The 19,996-nt window shown below is 42.7% G+C and overlaps 1 protein-coding gene across 1 annotated transcript in view; it reads right to left on the bottom strand.

Annotated features, from left to right (window-relative positions):
• The window catches only part of timp2a (TIMP metallopeptidase inhibitor 2a), a 64,958-nt gene that overhangs the window by 15,553 nt on the left and 29,409 nt on the right, over positions 1-19,996 (bottom strand). The window contains exon 2 of the mRNA XM_078571139.1: positions 2,678-2,778. Coding sequence (XP_078427265.1) covers positions 2,678-2,778 — 101 coding nt within the window. The remainder of the gene's footprint in view (positions 1-2,677; positions 2,779-19,996) is intronic.

The raw sequence follows: 19,996 nt of genomic DNA, 5'->3' as shown, positions 1-19,996 counted from the left end.
TTTGTACAGAGTTGAAGCTTGGTCAGGGATGTTCTCTCCCAATATTCACCCTCATGACTTTCCAGAGCCTGTACCTCCTTTTCCTTGGGTAGCACTGGCTCCTCTTTATCAAATCTGATTTATTGGCCTTTTCAGGGAAAAATTGTGAAGAACACAGCATGCGATGATGACAACCTTTAGAGTGCATACTGCAGCTCTCTACTGGATCTATCCAAGTGTCAAAATATGCTCTTCAACAGTAGATGGTCCTCTCCATTTCAAGTCTTGTTGCTGTGTGAGCCTGCTTGTAAACATCCTATACAGGTGCTCTCAGTTGCATCAACAGAACCTTCAACAAGGCTTTATGCATCATCCAGACAAGCCATCCTTGGACATAGTTGTTCTCAAAAGATGTCAGCAAGTGGAGAGATGTTGAAGCGTTGTGGCTGCTGTTGGCATGCACATGTAGGGTCTTCTGGTTGGCAATACAGGCAATTTAAACACTCAATGAATTCAATCTCTCCTTGTCCATAAATGTTAGATGTTTTAGGCTTCTCCAGTACAATACAGGTGATATATATGACACCCTGGTAAATCCAGTCATGTGGTAGAATTCCCTGGCATACTGCCTCTGCTGTCTGAGTGTTGGCAAAGTGGATGATCTCTGTACATCTACGGAAGAGCATGTCTGTGGCCTTTTGAATGGCTTTCATGACTGTTCCCTGGCTGATATTGTACAGCTCCCCTGTAGCACCTTGAAATGATGCAGTGCCAAAATAAAAAAAATGCGGGTCATGGTCACTTTCATTTGAATGGACAGCCTTCAAGAGGTCCTCAAAAGGACCTATGCTGCAATTAGACATGTGATCGATGAGAGTACTTGAGCTGGCATCTTCTGCAATATTGTCTTATTCTCCTTAGCATCACATCCTGCTGTTGCTAATGTTCCATCATAATGATGGCATAGAGAGGTATGCCTAAAGAAAGTCTGCTTCAAAGTTATTCTGCCCTTATGGAAGGCTATAGGCCAGAAATTGTAGTGGTAGGATGGGATGTATTATTGTGGGGTTACAAGTTCCAATGAACCCAAAGGAACCATGTTGTAAAAAAAAGAGTCAGGATCAAAAAGAGGGTCTGTGGACTCCAAAGTAAAATTTACCCAGGTTCCCATTCACAGCACCTCTAGGTGATTGGTGCTTCTATGCAAAGTAGCCCCAAAGGATTTGGGAGAGTGAATTCTTAGTACTTCTAGGAAGAGAGAGGAAATTGATGTTTGCACCATAACGTAGTATTATTTAGCTAAAATGGCATAAATAGTGTGGGTCAAAGATTGTGAAAATTTTCCACCCAACACCCCCCTACATTTTATTTCGCTGGAGAAGCTAATTTATTTGACTCCATGAACTTTGGACTCATTTTGTTTGAAAATAGCTCTAATGATTGGAGTTGGGCTATCAGATACTCAACATCACTCACCAACGATGTAATCTTCAAAGAACAATATACAAGTGTGAATTCCATTCAGAGATTTATTGTTTCAATTCTAATTAAATCAGAATATGCATCATTAACCACCGTGCAAAGTGTCTGTTTTTGTTTCAATCTTTGCAGTAAGTGCTGTTGCGAATATATGGTTCATGATTCATATGTTTTAGAATATAATTTTTAGTTTCAGGAATATAACTTGTTAAATGTAAGCTAAATGGAAAATCCTGATTGAGAAACTGGTAATAACCCTGAAGCAAATGCAATTCAAACAATCTGGAAATTAATTACAGTTAAAAGCTACCCTTTGTTTATCTTACAATGTCAGAGGGAGAGGTGTACACATTTGAACATTGAATGAGCCATTTCTGCACCTCTTGGCAGCTAGTGTGTCTATTGCTATCTGCATAAAAGAAGCTAAATGCTAGCAATTCTGGGAAAGAGGGTCGTAAAACTCAATTAGAAATAGAAATTACTCATATGGGTTGCAGAATCAAAGAGTTATGTTGAAGGTAAAATAATTCCTTTGCATTTCTGGTTGAATCATCACAAAGCATGCCACATTGCCATAGAGATAGTGATTCAGGGTGGAGCCTTGATTAGAAGGCTCTTTTGTTTGATTTATCTCTGTGTGTGTTTGCAAACAGAAGCAGGCAGTGCAGATTGGGAACAGACAGAGGCAGTTGTAGCTTTACTTTGGTGAAGATTACATCTCGTCGGATGGAAGGAGCCAGGTGGTAGTTAGGCCTGCATTTCAAAGGTAGTTGGGTCTGCCAGCAACCTGAACAAAGAGCTGTGGAATCCACAGTCGTGAGGTCTAAAGAAAAAAGATGGAGGGTAGCATAGCCAAAATGCTAATGGTAGGACTTCATAGAATCTTACCTTGAGGAATAGCTGGAATATCAAGGAGAATTAAAGTAAATTACAGAGGGCTGTGGCATACCTTTGGGATGGTCCCAGGAAAATGTAATGAAACTTCAAGATTTTGTAATATAACGGCAGGTGGCAGGTAGTAAAAAGTAGAACTGAGCTTATAGCACAAGTCTTCATAAGCTTTAGTGTCAAGTTAATCGTGATTGCTTTGTTTAATTTCTCTTTATTTACACAAAGTTCGTTTTGTTAAAAAAATGAAATTTTGTGGTGTAGTTCTGTCAGTTAATTTCGGATTTCTTCTTTAAATGCTAACTGGATCCCGACAGGATTGTAACAATACCTTTGTCTGTTTGATCTCATACTGGATCTTCTGGATGGGATTTCCATAGATGTCATTCCCAGAATTCACTTCTTTATTTGCAACCACTTTCGCCCTTATCACTGGTTTAAAAAAAAAAGAGATAAATGAATTAATTTCCAGTAAAACAAAAAGTAGGAATATAGTTTAAGCAACTACGGAGTCAAAAGGAGTCATTTCCCATTTCAGATATCAAATAGAATTCTTGAAAGAGCTTTGGGAAATAAACTTCCATCCCAATGAATAAGTATTGACATAAATAAGGAACAGCAGCAGTTTTATAAAATACAAGTGGCAATGCTCAGAGTAGGTCTGTTTTTCCAGAATCACAGAATGGTTACAGAGCCGGTAGAGGCCATTCTGCCCATCGTATCTGCACCATTTCTCCGAACGGGCAATTCGCTTAGTGTCATTTTCCTGCCTTCTGCCCGTAACCCTGCACATTCTTCCTTTTCGTTTAGCAGTCTGATTCCCTTTTCTGTCCTTCAGGCAAATTCAAGCGAAGCATTCAAGAATTATACCTTGTGATCCACAGCATACTTTGTCAACAAAAATCAATTGCTATTGCTTTAGGACCAAGACATAATTGCTGTGTCAACCTCAAGTCAGAAACAATTATCCTGAGCAGAGATCAGACTGGCTTCAGTTTTTATGTTTTCTTTACCCAAATGTGACTTCTGTAATGGATCAAAAGAAAACTCTGTGCCTATCTGGTGTCCAGTAAAGGCTGATTTCTCTCAGCAGATTTTCTTGAGATAGAGGACAGCCATTCTATATATATTTAAAATTATGACCCAAGGTCAATTACAATTTCCTGTTATTGGAAGTTTCTGTTGCCTTCCTTACCTTTTTTTTAAACTAAAAAAAAATGACAGATGCATCTCAAGTAATATAGAAATAGATGTCTACAAATACTCAATCTTTGTGTCTTTTGTTTGTATCTGATTGTGGAAATTACTTGTGCACATGAATAATCGATACGAGTTTATCTCAAACTAGGAGGGAACTTTGAAGGCCTGAAAAATCTTCCAGCTTCAGAGCGTACCAAATGTTGTTGCATTATTCTCTTCACGTTCAACTCAATCCCTTATTTATCCTAATCTGGAACAGAATATGTACACGAAGAGTTGGGCTATCAAAAAAGAGTGGGACTCATTGGGGAGGTGTTTCAAAGAAATAACTAACACACACACACAGGTATATGGATTTTGTTCCAGCGATCTAGGTACCCACCACCCCTGCCAGTTGGTCGTTTCCGTGAGGAAGACCCGACAATTTTTTTTTAAAAATGTGTTCGTGGAACGTAGGCATCACTGGCTAGGTCAGCACTTATCGCCCATCCCTGAGTGCCCTTGAGAAAGTAGTGGTGAGATGCCTTCTTGAACCACTGCAGTCATGTGGTGCAGGAGCACTCACAATGCTGTTAGGAAGGGAGTTTCAGGATTTTGATCCAGTGACAGTGAAGGAACGGCGGCGTAATTCCAAGTCAGGATGATGAGTGACTTGGAGGGGAACTTCCAGGTGGTGTTCCCATGCATCTACTATCCTTTCTTTCTAGGTTGTAGAGGTCATGGGTTTGGGAGGTGCTGTCAGAAGAACTTTGGCGAGTTGCTGCAGTGCATCTTGTAGATGGTACACACTGCTGCCACTATGCATCGATGGTTGAGGGAGTGAATGTTGAAGGTGTTGGACAGGGTGCCAATCAAGCTGCTTTCTCCTGGATGGTGTAGAGCTTCGAGTGTTGTTGGAGCAAGCGGAGAAAATTCCAACACACCTGACTTATGCCTTGTGAATGTGGACAGGCTTTGGAGAGTCAGGTGGCGTGTTACTCTCCACAGAATTCCCAGCCTCTGACCTGCTCCTGTAGCTACTGTATTTATATGGCTAGTCCAGTTCAGTCCTGGTCAATGTTAACTCCCCCCGGGATGTTGAGTGTGTGGAATTCACCAATGGTAATGCCACTGAATGGCAAGGGGAATGGTTAGATTTTCTCTTGTTGGAGATGGTCATTGCCTAACACTTGTGTGGCATGAATGTTACTTGCCACTTATCAGCCCAAGTCTGAATATTGTCCAGAACTTGTTGCATACGGACACAGACTGCTTCAGTATCTGGGGAATTGTGAATGGTGTTGAACATTGTGTAATCATCAGTGAACATCCTCACTTCTGACCTTATGATAGAGGGAAGGTCATTGATGAAGCAGCTGAAGATGGTTGGTCCTCAGACATTACCCTGAGGAACTCCTGTGGCGATGTCCCAGGACTGAGGGATTGACCTCCAACAATCACAACCATCTTCCTTTGTACTAGGTATAACTTCAACCAGCAGAGAGTTTTCCCCTGGTTCCACTGACTTCACTTTTGCCTATCAGGCAGTTAATTGGCCAGTGTTGGGCCTCCCATGTGATTAAGACCCTGAAGAGTGGAAATCCCACCCCCAAGAGCTACTGGCAGCTCTACCAGGAGCCTATTGGTAATGCACTGAGGTCTAGCCCCAGGATTGATGCTGAGTCCCTGGACATAGGTGAGTGTGGGCAGTTTAGGAGTGGCGGGGGGTGGGGGGCAGGGTGTGGGTCACTGACAAAGTGGGGTTCTGAGGAAATGATGGTGATAGGGAGGCTTTCGGTAGCCCCCTCGTCCCAATGCTGGAACCCTCAATTGGGCACAAAGTGCCTGTGAAGCAGGGCACACCCCTCACAAGGCCACAGGAAAACCCAACAAGTTTTGCTGGGTGGCCTTCAGGAGGCACAGGAAAGCCGTGTAAGTTTAAGAGAATTCCTGAGCCACCATTAAATTCTGGTGGGCTCAGGGATAATTGACTTTTTAAGTGGCTCATTAATGAGCCTAATTGCCTTCTCACCACTAGCAGGCAGTATTCTCACATCGGGCCTTCCTGTCCCCAGCTTAATTGGGGTCAGTTCTGCTGACTTCTGGAATTCAATGTGGGTACTCCTGCCTGACTCTCCCGGCAGCCCCCAGGCACCACGCCCCCTCCAGCTGGCTCCACTAAATCTGGCCCAATGCTGTCATTCCGTGTTGTTAGGTTCTATAGCTTCCACACATCACTTCCAAAACTCAAAACAGTTGTCTTCAGAAGTCTATTAAATAAATCTCCATACCATTGTAAGCTCTTCCAATACTTAAACAATGCTAACTTTTAAAAATCAAAACTCCTGACAAACTACCCAAGAAGAATGAAATTTTCATTTTCAATATACAGCCAAATTGGATTGGTTATCAATAACAACCAACAGGCCGGATTTGTGCCCACAAGCAAATATGCCCTTGAACCACTTACAGCAAACGCTTTGGCTCAGAATAGAAAAGGGAAAAACCAAAAAAAAACATTATAATTGTGTTTGAGCTGCTCTTGTAAATTTTCATATTCTCAGTATTCCGTTCACTGAAGAAGGCTTTTGGAATGGTTTAAGAAATACCCTCAACACCAACGCAGGTGAAAACTGTTTTTAAGGTGGGCAGGTAGTAGAGTCGCAGTGTTTCACTCAGTGAAGGATTCTGCTGATCCATGACCTTCAGGATCCCGAGATGGACCTACGCGTGTAACATTATGTACTGATGTGCATGATGTGTATGCTGTATTGAGTGTGTAGCACTGGTATGTGCCCAGCACTTCTTAGGTGAAACCATTCTGAGAGGTTATTGCATTGTTAGTGTTATTTTGAAAATTGTGGGGACACTGCAACAATTCAGAATACCTTCCACATGGATACGATACAAAACTGCACAGTCCTGGTGGCAAAGGTGCAACATGAAGGCAGTTTAAAAGTGTTGTTGCTGGCCGTCTATTTTCAAGTGAGTTCCAGCTTTATTTATGCAGCCAATGACCGATACAGATCCGAAGCGCCAGGAATGGTGTTCCCTTTTGGAAATTGCCATTTAGGAAACAGGCATTTAAAAAAATCCAAAAACTTTCTTCTAGCAACACACACCAAGCCTGAAAGGAAACAGGAGTAGAAATATAGGAATTGCTACCGTTCTCAGCTGTAAATGTTTTATGCGACACCAAGAGAATTTCCATGTATTAATTTATTTTAGTTATTCCACAGGACACCTTTATGCTAAGGAGACATGACATTTTGGTGCCATAAGATTCACTTGATGAACAAAGCTTAATTTTTAACTAGAAAATGCTTGACTGAAAGACTGTGTGAGCAGACTGTTAGACTGCACTTCATCGACACATCTGTGTAATTAATTAGGCTCAAGTTATCAAATTGTACTACACAAAGGTTTAGTCATGAAAAGTCTTAATTTGTATGTATTATTGGAATGTTGTTAAGAAATCTTTAAGTTGGCATTTCTGTAAACTGTAATGTAGCTTTAAGAAGGGAAAAAACACAGAAGTGAACTGAGGTTGTAGTTAGGACACATGCTGCATTCGGGCTCCAGTGAGTCTAGCATTAGCAATAAGCAGAAGCCAAAACTGGGATACTGATTGGCTAAAAGGATAGCCTGGAGGCTAAAATTGTAAAAGGGTAGAAGTCAAGGTTAGTTTGTAGTAGGGAAGCCATAAGTGCTTCTCCCATTGGTCAATAACTGTAAATATATGGTGTAAGTTGAGGTTAAGCTGTTGTAGGGAAGCCATAAGCTCACTTCCCATTGGTCAGGAGTTACAAATATTTGGGAAAAGTTATTAGTTGCCTTTACACGGGTGCTCAGACCTTGGGTTGAATGTTGTAAAAGCTGCCAGCAAAATGGACATAAAAATAGAGGAGCAGGTCTGGGGTCTTCACATTTGCCAGGGGTAGCACTGGTCTCGGGAGACTTGCTAAAAGGGGTCTCTTGCCAGGAGAGAGTTAGTAGTTGTACCAGTCAACAGGCAAGGTTTGGGGTTGAGCATAAGGAACCCAAATATAGGTTTAGAGTTGACCGTAAGGAACCCAATAGTCACTACGGTAATTGTCATATAGGTTTGGGGTTTGCTACAAGAATCCCAGAGATGGCTACAGGATTGGGATTTGTCATAAGAAGTGCAGGGTATTAGTGTTAGATCAGAATTAGAATTCAGTATTAGGGTGAGAGATAGTTGCTTTAAGAAGAAAGTAAAAGCCGCCTTCAGCACTCAGCAGCAATTGTAGACTGGGAAAAAGAGAGAGACAGAGAAAGTGAGAGACAGAGAGACTGAGAGAGAGAAAGCAGAAAACTGGAAAATTAGAAGTTTTAAAACTCCAAAAGGAGGTTTTTTATGTGTAAATTAGAATTAGGTTGATTAACATAGAGAATCTCCAAGACCTTTGAGCGTCAAGAGAACAGGCTAGAGACCAAGGGCAGAATTCTCCGGTTGGCGAGCAGGGGTGGGGCTCGCTCGCCAACACGTAAAATGATGCGCGGTGATGTTGGGCGGGTGTCCTGACATCACTGTGCATCATTTAGATTTTCAGTTCGGCAGGCGCACAGCCGACTCGGCTGCATGCCCGCCAAACTGTCAAAGGCCTATTAAGGCAATTTAAATAGTAATTAATTCAATTAGCTGAGCTGCCCGTCCAGCTTTAAGGGCAGGCAAAGAGCCCAGGCGGCCTTCGCATTTTTCATGAAGCCTCATCCACGGTTGGGATGAGGTTTCATGAAGTGTTTTAAAATCTAATAAAAATTTTAACATTACTTCTTTGACATAAGTCACAAGAGGGAACATGTTTTAAAAGCTTTTTTCCACCTTTATTTAAACTAACACATGTCAAACTAATCTCCCTGAGGCACCTCTGTGCCTCAGGGAGATCTCTGCGCTCTTCTGTGCGTGCATGAAAGAGTGCAGGGAACGACTCAGGGAACTCCCCCCGCGCCCGCACAGGGAGCGCTCAGTGCTTCCGCGTGAGCGTCACACTGGGCGGGCCTTAACTGGCCCATCCACATAAAATGGCGGCGCATCCCCGTTCGGGGGCGCCAATCGGGTTCGTGCCTGCCCCTGCATAACCCCGCCCCGCAACTGGGGGGAAATTTTTCCCCAAGAAGCGAAGACCCCAGAAGTCCTGGGATCCACAGGGAAGACAGTGGAATGTTAAGAATTAATCTTTGTTGTTCAATAAACCTTGTTAGTTTGCATTCTAAATTAGTGTATGTCCTTTTTGCCAATAAGGTTGTTCCCTGACAAAAATTTTCTTACTCTGGGGTTTAGTATAGAGTTCAAATCCCAATAAGTCTTTAAGGAAGATGGCCAGTTGTTTCTGGCTGTCATTCCTATCAGTGTAAAAGCACATTTTCAGTTCTCCATATATTGCTGACATTTAATCATAATTCTGATAACACCAAAAGTATTCCCAACTGGACACACCCAAAAAGACGAATCCAGCTAATCTCAGTTTCTAGTTGCTTCTGATTTATTATTTTGTTGAGGGTACGTTTTCTTCATGCTCTCCAAATGTGTCATTTAACTCTTGCTTACTTTATTACTCGTCAATTTTATTATCGGGACAATGTTCTAGGACTGGTAATCCAGAGGCCTGGACTAATGCTCCAGAGGCAGGAGTCAAACTCCACCTTGGCAGCTGGGGAAATTTCAACTCAGTTATTTAATAAATCTGGAATAAAGTGCTGGTCTCATTAATAATAATCATAATATGGGGTTGTAGTTTTTTTAAAAATCCTGCTTTACTAATGCCCTTCAGGGAAGAAACCTGTTGTCCTTAAGGCCTGGTGTGGCCTTAATGCGACTCCAGATCCACAGTAATGTTGCTGACTCTAACTACACCCTGAAATGATTAAGCAAGCCACTCATCTGAAGGGCAATTAGGATGTGCAATAAATGTCGGCATTGCCAGTGATGCTCAAATCCCAAGAGAGGTTGCAGACTGCAAACAAAGACCTTAAATTTATTTAGCTCACTACTGAGTCTCCCAGAAACATTTCATAGCATTTTCAATTTGATTTAGGAGTGTGCATCAGGGGGATTCACTTTGGGTTTTTTTTTTGTGTGCAACAAATGTTCATAATGAGGCACCAGGAGCATAAATAACACCCATGTTACAACCACCATGAATAAAATAAAATCATACCTCCGCCAGGTCTCCAGCACCATTATTTTTCAGTCTAAGTGGCAGCAGTATGAAAGCTGGCTTAAACACAGCAAATTCACAACCAACATTGAAATTGATGGGGGATGGGGCCAACGAATAATTAGCTGTTCGACTTTTACAGTGCAAGTCTGTGGAACAGTGCATACATGGCACAGCCACTGGCACAATAATTTCCTGGACTTCTGCACCATTACAATGGTGTAACTTTTCAATAAATTCAGCCCCAAATCTTTTTAAATCAAACTGATATTGGGTGTAAATAGTTCCATAGAACATAAGAAATAGGAACAGGAAGAGATCATACAACCCCTTGAGGCAGTTCCATCTTTATGTTACAATTATAGCTGATCTTCTGCCACAACTCCAGTTTCCCACCTGCTCCCCATATCCCTTGATTCAGAGAGATCAAAAATCTCAGTTTTGAATGTACTCAACGATGGAGCAAACCCACTGGGATACAGAATTCCAAAGATTCACAACCCTCTGAGTGAAGAAATTTCTCTTCATCTCAATCCCAAATGACCAGTCTCTTATCCTTGGACTGTATCCACAGCCAAGGAAGCAACCTCTTAAGTGTCTAGCCTGTCAAACTCCTTCCAAATTTATGTTTCAATGAGATCACCTTTCATTCTTCTAAACTTCAGAGTTTAGGCCCAATTTACTCAGCCTTGCACCATAGGACAACCCTCCCATCCTATCCTAGAAACCAATCTGGTGAACCTTTGATGTTCAGATAAGGCAAGAATTTGTTCATTTGTTGATGTCATCTTCTTCCCAGAAGGTTGACTACCATAGATTTCCACCTCTGAATGTCCTGTGCTTCCCTTACACGTTGTGCATAAATTAATTGCATCCAGTTCATTATATCCATCATTCATTTTCTCCTCTGCTTCCCTCTCCTATGTTTTCCATCAATCATCCCCTCCAATAACTGTCTCCCATTTGCTCTAATGTGATTGAAGTATTCTATCTTTCTCTTTGATGTTATGCAGTAATTTCCTCTTTTCTCCAACTATTTCCAGTAGTTTCCATGCAAGTATACGCTTCCTTATCTATGGAGACCAAAACTGAGCACAATACTCACGATGTGGTCACACCAAAGCCCTATTTCCCACCAAAGACTCTGGCTGGGATTTTCCAGTCCCACCTGCTGGTGTGATCCTCTGGTCCCGCCAAAGTCAAAGGACTTTTGGCTGGTTCACCGCATCCACCCCAGCAGGACTGGAAAATCCCAGCCTCTCTTATTCTTGTACTCTAATACCCTTACAATAAAGGCTAACATGCCATTGACCTTCCTAACTGCTGGCTGTACCTGCATGCTAAACTTTGTGTTCCTTGTGTTTCTCCGAACATCAACATTTAAATGTTTCATGCCTTTTAAAAAAAAATCCTGCTTTTCTACCTTCACCACCAAGGCAAATACCCTCATTCCCCACATTATTCTTCATCTGCCAACTTGCTGCTCACTTGCTTAATCCGTCTAAATCTCTTTGCAGCCTCTGTGTTCCCCCTCACAAGTTACATTCCCACCTTGCTTTGTATTGTCGGCAAACTACGACCCTTGGTCTTTTTGTCTAATTCATCAATATAGATTGTAAATAACTGAGGCCACAACACTGATCCTTGTGGCACTCCACTAGTTTCAGCCTGTCAATGTGAAAATGTCCCATCTATCCCTACTCTCCTGTCCATTAACCAATCCTTCATCCATGCTAATATATAGCCCCCAACTCCATTGGTCCTTTCCCTGTGAAGTAACTTTTTGTATGGCTGTGCGGGTTGGGGGGGAATGGGCTGAGTCAGGGCCTGCGCTCTTTTGCGCATTTGCGTGAAAGAGCGCAGAAACCTCCCTGAGGCAAAGAGCTTCCTCAGGGAGATTAGTTTGATCTTTAAAAATTTGAATAAAGACAGGATTTTTTTTTTTAAATACAAGTCCCCTCATGTGACAGTGTCACTTGAGCAGGGACATGTCAACGAATTTTATTGAAAAATTTTATTAAACTTTAAAAACCTTCATGAAACCTCATCCCACCTGTGGATGAGGTTTCATGATAAATGCGAAGGCCGCCTGGGCTCTTCGCCTGCCCTTAAGGTTGGATGGGCAGCTCAGTTAAGTATTTTAATTGATATTTAAATGGCCTTAATAGGTCTTTGACAGTTCAGCGGGTGCGCAGCCGACTCTGGTGCGCGCCCACCGAACTGAATATCTGAATGACGCGCGGTGAGGTCGGGATACATGCAGATGTCACCGCGTGTCGTTTTATGTGTTGGTGAGTGGGACCCGCCCCCGCTCGCCGACCTGAAGATTCTGCTGATAAATTCAGACATTCGGTGTGACCAGCACTGGAGTGCGACCTCAATGGAGTGAGAGAGTTTGGTGAGAAGGGGAGGGAGGTATTCCTTTGCTTTTTCTAACTTCTTCACCCTGTAGGAACTGGTTTTTGTTCTACTACAGGGGAAGAGGTTAGCTGTTTGGTGAGGGTCCGGTAAGTGATTAAGGTTTATTCTATTCCTAAGGTTCAAAATAGTACAGGAATTTGTGGTAAGATTAATAGATACATAAAAGAAAATAAGTAATTGGTTAAAATAATTAAGTAATTAATTAAAGCACATAAAGGATGGCAGGACGGGTGATGTGTCATAGCTGCAGCACGTGGGAGCTCCTGGAAGCCAGTGTTACCTAGGGCAAACATGTCTGCAGTAAATGTCTGCAGCTTCAGGAGCTTCAGCTCAGAGTCACTGAGCTGGAGGCTGAGCTGCAGACACTGCGACACATAATGGAGGGGGAAAGTTACCTGGACGCTTTGTATCAGGAGGCAGTCACACCCATTAGGATAGGGCCTTCTGATTTGGAAGGTGGTGAGGGACAGGGGGATGTGACTGCAGATGAGACAGGTAAGGGGACCCAGAAGGCAGGAGTGTGAGCCTCTGCAATTGTCCAACAGGTTTGAGGTTCTTTCAACTTGTTTGGATGAGAGTGGGGGCTGCAGAGTGGATGAGCTGACTGACCATGGCACTGTGGTACAGGAAGTCATACAAGTTGGGGGAGCAAAGAGGAATATAATGATGGTAAGGGTCAGTATATTAATAGAGATCGACACTGTTCTCTGTAGTAAGGAGTGAGAGTCCAGACAGCTATGTTGCCTGCCTGGTGCAAGGGTTTGGGATATTTGCTCAGGGCTCAAGAGGAACTTGCAGTGGGTGGGGGAGGATCCAGTTGTCGTGGTCATGTAGGTACTAATGACATAGGCAGGATGAGGAAGGAAGTTCTGCATAGTCAGTATGAGGAGCTAGCTACCAAATTAAGAAGCAGAACCTCAGGGGTAATAAGATTAGAGAAATGAATGTGTGACTCAAAAACTGGTGCGGGAAAAGTGGCTTCCAGTTTGTGGGGCACTGGCACTAGCAATGGGAAAGTGGGGGCTGTACCGTTGGGATGGTCTACACCTGAACTGTGCTGGGGCTGGTGTCCTCGCGAGACACATAGGTAGGGAAGTAGAGAGGGTTATAAACTGAATAGTGGGGGCAAGGGGTCAAATTTGGGTAGGTGTGGTAAACCAAAAAGAGTAGAGACAAGGCAAGAGAGAAAGGTACTAGTATGTGAAATGATAACAGGATGTGACAGGAAGGCACAGAGAATACAAACCTAAGAGTAAATCAGCAGATAAGGCTAGACATTACAAAAACAATTAAATGGCAACACTAAAGGCCCTGTATCTAAACACATGTAACATTTGAAACAAAGCAGATGAACTGATGGCGCAAATAGAAATAAATAAGTACAATCTGATAGCCATTACAGAGACATGGCAACAGGAAGACATATGGGTGTTGAAGGGACCTGAATGTTGAAGGGTACGTGACATTTAGGAAGGACAGGAAGCTAGGAATAGGTGGAGGGGTGGCCCTGTTAAGTAATGATGGTATTAACCCGTTAGAGAGGGGTGATCTAAGTTCAGGAAATCAGAATGTAGAAGCGGTTTCGGTTGAGATGAGAAATGATAAAGCCAAGAAATCACATGTGGGAGTGGTGTACAGGCCCCCTAATTGTAACTACACGGTAGGGCAGAATATAAAAGGAAGAGATAATTGGAGCTTGTCGGGAAGGTAAGGCGATAATCATGGGGATTTTAATCGACATATTAGGGCAGGATTTTTCCGTTGGCATGAGGGGTCGGGCCCGACACGCCGACATGTAAAATGACGCATGATAACGTCGGTCATGCATCCTGACGTCATTACATGCCATTGCGATATTTCATTCAGCAGCCGTGCGCCTGATTCAGCTGGGCGCCCGCCAAAATGTAAACGGTCTGTTAAGGCCATTAAGAAATTAATTTAACCACTTGTGAACACAGACCGTCCAGCCTTAAGGTTGGCGGGCAGGTGAAAAGCCCAAGCGGCCTTCACGTTTTTCAGGAAACCTCATCAATGAGCGGGATGAGGTTTCCTGAAGCTTTTATCAAATAAATAAACGGCTCAGGGAGATTTCTGTGCTCTGTCGCGCACATGTGCGAAACAGCGCTAGCCCCGACTCTCCCTCCTCCCCCCACCCGCACAGGTAGCGCTGAGCGCTACCGGTCACGTATTATGCTGGGTGGGCCTTAATTGGCCTGCCCACGTAAAATGGCAGTGCAGAGCCAATCACAGGCGGCGATCGGCTCTGCGCCTGCTCCCACCCAGCCCACTCCCCATAGGAAAGATCTTGTCCCTAGACTGGAAAAATCAGGTGGGCAAAGTAGAGTAGATGGAAAATTAGTTCATGGAATATTTTCAGGATAGTTTCTTAGAAAGCACATTCTGGAGCCAACTATCGAGGTGGCTTTTTGGAGCAGCTTGTGGTGGAGCCCACTAGGGAACAGGCAATTCTAGATTTAGTGATGTGTAATGAGGCAGATTTGATAAGGAAGCTTAAGGTGAAGGAACCCTTAGGAGGAAGTGACCATAATATGATAGAATTTACCCTGCAATTTGAGAGGAAAAAGCTGGAATCAGATGTAACAGTATTACAGTTGATTAAAGGCAACTACAGAGGAATGGGGGAGGAGCTGGCCAGAATTGACTGGGAGATGAGCCTAGCAGGAAAGACAGTGGAACAGCAATGGCAGGAGTTTCTGGGAGTAATTTGGGAGACACAGCAAAAATTCATCCCTAGCAAGAAGAAGCATACTAAAGGGAGGACGAGGCAACCATGGCTGACAAGGGAAGTCAGGGACAGCATAAAAGCTAAAGAGAAAGCATACAATGCGGCGAAGAGCAGTGGGAAACCAGGGGATTGGGAAGCCTACAAAGACCAACAGAGGACAACTAAAAAAGAAATAAGGAGGGAGAAGATTAAATATGAGGGTAAACTAGCCAGTAATATAAAAAGAAGATTGCAAGAGTTTTTTTTTAGATATATAAAGGGTAAGAGAGAGGCAAAAGTGGACATTGGGCCGCTGGAAAATGACGCTGGAGAAGTAGTAGTGGGGAACAAAGAAATGGTGGAGGAACTGAATAGGTACTTTGCGTCAATCTTCACGGTGGAAGACACGAGTGACATCCCCAAAGTTCAAGAGAGTCGGGGGGGCAGAGGTGAGTATGGTGACCATTACCAAGGAGAAGGTGCTAGGAAAACTGAAAGGTCTGAAGGTGAATAAATCACCTGGACCAGATGGATTACACCCCAGAGTTCTGAAGGAGATAGCTGAAGAGATAGTGGAGGCGTTAGTGGTGATCTTACAGGAATCACTGGAGTCAGGGAGGGTCCCAGAGGACTGGAAAATCGCTAATGTAACCCCCCTGTTTAAGAAGGGAGTGAGGCAAAAGACGGGAAATTACAGGCCGATTAGCCTGACCTCGGTCGTTGGTAAGATTTTAGAGTCCATTAGTAAGGATGATATTTCAGAATACTTGGAAGTGCATGGTAAAATCGGGCAAAGTCAGCATGGTTTCATCAAGGGGAGGTCATACCTGACAAATCTGTTAGAATTCTTTGAGGAGGTAACGAGTAGGTTAGACAAAGGAGAGCCAATGGATGTTATCTACTTGGACTTCCAGAAGGCCTTTGACAAGGTGCCGCCCAGGAGGCTGCTCAGTAAGATAAGAGCCCATGGTGTTAGAGGCAAGGTACTAGCATGGATAGAAGATTGGCTGTCTGGCAGGAGGCAGATTGTGGGGATAAGGGGGTCCTTCTCAGGATGGCGGCCGGTGACTAGTGGAGTTCTGTAGGGGTCAGTGTTGGGACCACAACTTTTCACTTTATACATTAATGATCTAGATGAAGGAACTGAGGGCATTCTGGCTAAGTTTGCAGATGATACAAAGATAGGTGGAGGGACAGGTAGTATTGAGGAGGCGGGGAGGCTGCAGAAGGATTTGGACAGGTTAGGAGAATGGGCAAACTGGCAGATGGAATACAATGTGGGGAAGTGTGAGGTCATGCACTTTGGTAGGAAGAATAGAGGCATAGACTATTTTCTAAATGGGGAGAGAATTCAGAAATCTGGAATGCGAAGGGACTTGGGAGTCCTAGTCCAGGATTCTCTTAAGGTTAACTTGCAGGTTGACGAGTTAGTTAGGAAGGCAAATGCAATGTTGGCATTTATTTTGAGAGGACTAGAATATAAAAGCAGGGATGTGCTGCTGAGGCTTTATAAGGCTCTGGTCAGACCACATTTAGAATATTGTGAGCAATTTTGGGCCCCGTATTTCAGGAAGGATGTGCTGGCCCTGGAGAGGGTCCAGAGGAGGTTCACGAGAATGATCCCAGGAATGAAAGGCTTAACATATGAGGAACATTTGAGGACTCTGGATCTATACTCGATGGAGTTTAGAAGGATGAGGGGGGATCTGATTGAAACTTACAGAATACTGAAAGGCCTGGATAGAGTGGACGTGGGGAAGATGTTTCCATTAGTAGGAGAGACTAGGAACCAAGGGCACAGCCTCAGAGTAAAAGGAAGACCTTTTAGAACAGAGATGAGGAGAAACTTCTTTAGCCAGAGAGTGGTGAATCTATGGAATTCATTGCCACAGAAGGCTGTGGAGGCCAGGTCATTGAGTGTATTTAAGACCGAGATAGATAGGTTCTTAATTGGTAAGGGGATCAAAGGTTACGGGGAGAAGGTGGAAGAATGGGGTTGAGAAACTTATCAGCCATGATTGAATGGCGGAGCAGACTCGATGGGCCAAATGGCCTAATTTCTGCTCCTATGTCTTATGGGCTATACTAGACCTGGTATTGTGCAACGAGATAGGATTAATGATTAATTGATTCCCCATAGTGAAGGTATCCCTAGGTGGCAGCAATCATATTATGATTGAATTTTACATTCAGTTTGAGGGAGAGACGAGTGGGTCCAAGATTAATATTTTAAACTTAAATAAGGACAATTGAAGGCATGAAAGCAGACTAGTTAAAGTGAACTGGCAGATGAGGTTAAGGGATATGACAATAGAAGTTTAATGGCGGACATTTAAAGGGAAATTTCAGAATACAGAGAATAGATACATTCCAATGAGAATGAAAACTTCCAAGGGGAGGACCCACCATCCGTGGTTAACTAAAAAAGTTAAAGACAGTATCAAACTTAAAGAAAAAGCACAGAATTACGCAAAAACGGGTGGCAGATCAGAAGACTAGACAGAATATAATGAACAGCAAAGAATGACAAAAAGATTAATAAGGAAGGAAAAATTAGAGTATGAGAGGAAGCTAGCTAGAAATATAAAAATAGATAATAATAGTTTAGATATTTAAATAAAGAAAATGAGTTACAAAAGTGAGCATTGGTGCTGCAGAAAGTGAGGCTGGGGAATTAATGATGAAAAGTAAGGAGATGGCAGATGAATTGAACAGATATTTTGCATTGGTCTTCACTATAGAGGATACAAGTAACAACCCAGAAACAGCTGTAAATCAGGAAATGGAAGGGAGGGAGGAACTCAGGAAAATTACAGTCACCAGGGAAGTTGTATTGGGCAAATTGTTGGGGCTGCGAGCTGACAAATCCCTAGGTCCGGATGGACTTCACCATGAGGTCTTGAAAGAAGTGGCTAGTGAGATAGTTGATGCGTTGGTTTTCATTTTCCAAAATTCCCTAGATTCGGGGAAGGTTCCATTAGATTGGAAATAAGAAATGTAACTCCTTTATTCAAAAAGGGAGGGAGACAGAAAGCAGGAAACTACAGGTCAGTTAGCTTAACATCTGTCGTAGGGAAAATGTTAGAAGCCGTTATTAAAGATGTTATAGCAGCGCATTTAGAAAAGTTTAAGATGATCAGGCTGAGTCAGCATGGTAATGTGAAAGGGAAATCACGTTTAACCAATTTATTGGAGTTCTTTGAAGGAGTCTCATGGGCTGTGGATAAAGGGGAACCAGTGGATGTACTGTACTGAAATTTCCAGAAGACATTCAAAGGCTATTGTGGAAAATAAAAGGTCGTGGTGTAGGGGGTAACATATTGGCATGGATAGAAGATTGGCTAGCTTGGAAACAGAGTAGGCATAAATCGGTTGTTTTCTGGTTGACAGCATGGAGCGAGTGGTGTGCCACAGGGATCAGTGCTTGGGCCTCAACCTCTTACAATTTATATAAATGACTTGGATGAAGGGACTGAAGGTATGGGTTGCCAAATTTGCTGACAACACAAAGATAGTTGGAAAGTAAGTTGTGAAGGGGGTGTAAGGAGGCTATAAAGTGACACAGATAGGTTAAATGAATGGATAAAGATGTAGCAAATGGAGTATAGTGTGGGCAAATGTGAAATGGTCCATTTTGGCAGGAAGAATATAAAGAAACATATTATCAAATGGAGAGAGATTGCAGAGCTGTAAAATTCAGAGCGATCTGGGTGTCCTAGTGCATGAATCACAAATCACACGTATGTATGTACAGCAAATAACTAGGAAAGTTAATAGAATGTTATCGTTTATTGCGAGAGGAATTGAATACAAAAGTAGGGAGGTTATGTTTCAGTTATACAGGGCATTGGTGAGACCACATCTGGAGTATTATGTACACTATTGGTCTCTTTATTTAAGGAGATATGTAAATGTGTTAGAAGCAGTTCAGAGAAGGTTTACTAGACTGTTACCGGGAATGGGTAGGTTGTCTTATGAGGAAAGGTTGGGCAGGTTAAGCTTGTATCCACTGGAGTTTAGAAGCGTAAGAGGTGACTTGATTGAAACCTTTAAGATCCTGAGGGGTCTTGACAGAGTGGATGTGGAGAGGATGTTTCCTCTTGTGGGAGAATCTAGAACTAGGGGTCACTCATTTAAAACAGAGATAACTAGAATTGTTTTCTCTCAGAGGTCGTCTTTGGAACACTGCTTCCACTGCCTTTTTCAAGGAGAGAGTCTTTGAATACTTTTAAGGCAGAGGTAGATTCTTGATTAACAAGGGGGTGAAAGGTTATCGGGGTGGGCAGGAATGTGGAGGTTACAATCAGATCACCCATGATTTTATTGAATGGCGGAACAAGCTCAAGGGGCCAACTGGTCTACTCCTGTTCCTAATCATATGTTTATATGTTCCCACTGTTTATTTACCACCATACCTTATAGTCTATTTACTCAATTAACCATAGCCAGCTCTCCCTTCATACATATGTAATTGGCTATGCTTAAGTTTAAGATTCTTGTTTTGAACTGGAGTTTGTTGCTCTCAAATATATGAATTCAACTGCATTATTATAATTATTACAATTGTACAATTGTAAATCCCAGAGGATCTTTTTTTTACTGTGGGATTATTGTTCAATTCTGCCTCATTACACAATATTAAAATAGCTTGATCCCAAGGATGGTTCCACAACACACTATTCTAGAAAACTGTTGTAAAAGCATTGTTAGAAAACTAAAAGTTCAAGGAAGACAATACTGTGAATGAAGCACTTTGAATGTTGAATATATCTTTCTGAAAAGTTTGAGTTTGTCAAGTTCCTCTCCTGCCTAATAATCCATTACGCTATTTTGTAAATCAAAATGAAGCAACATAGGAGATCCACCGGGATAGATTTCATTGTTGCCAGCTAGAAGGGAAGCATTGTTTGGGGAAGCATAGAGAGGAAAATCCGGCGGGGTAATTCTCAAACGCCTTACAGAACCACAGGTTTTCCTTTCAAATATTTAGATGAAAGGCTAATCTGGTGGATTGTGCTCCTGTTGTACAAGCCCCACCCCAGATTTTCCTTTCTGTACTATGCCCAGGCAACGGATACCCAATCCTAGGTGGCAACAATCAAGGTCTACCTACCATGTCCCTGCTGAAAATGTACATTTCTAA

This window comes from Cetorhinus maximus, chromosome 24 (genome assembly GCF_964194155.1).
Source record: "Cetorhinus maximus chromosome 24, sCetMax3.hap1.1, whole genome shotgun sequence".
In the NCBI taxonomy this organism is placed as follows: Eukaryota; Metazoa; Chordata; class Chondrichthyes; order Lamniformes; family Cetorhinidae; genus Cetorhinus; species Cetorhinus maximus.
Note: the sequence above shows the minus strand (reverse complement) of the source record. Positions and strands in the feature narration are given on the sequence as shown.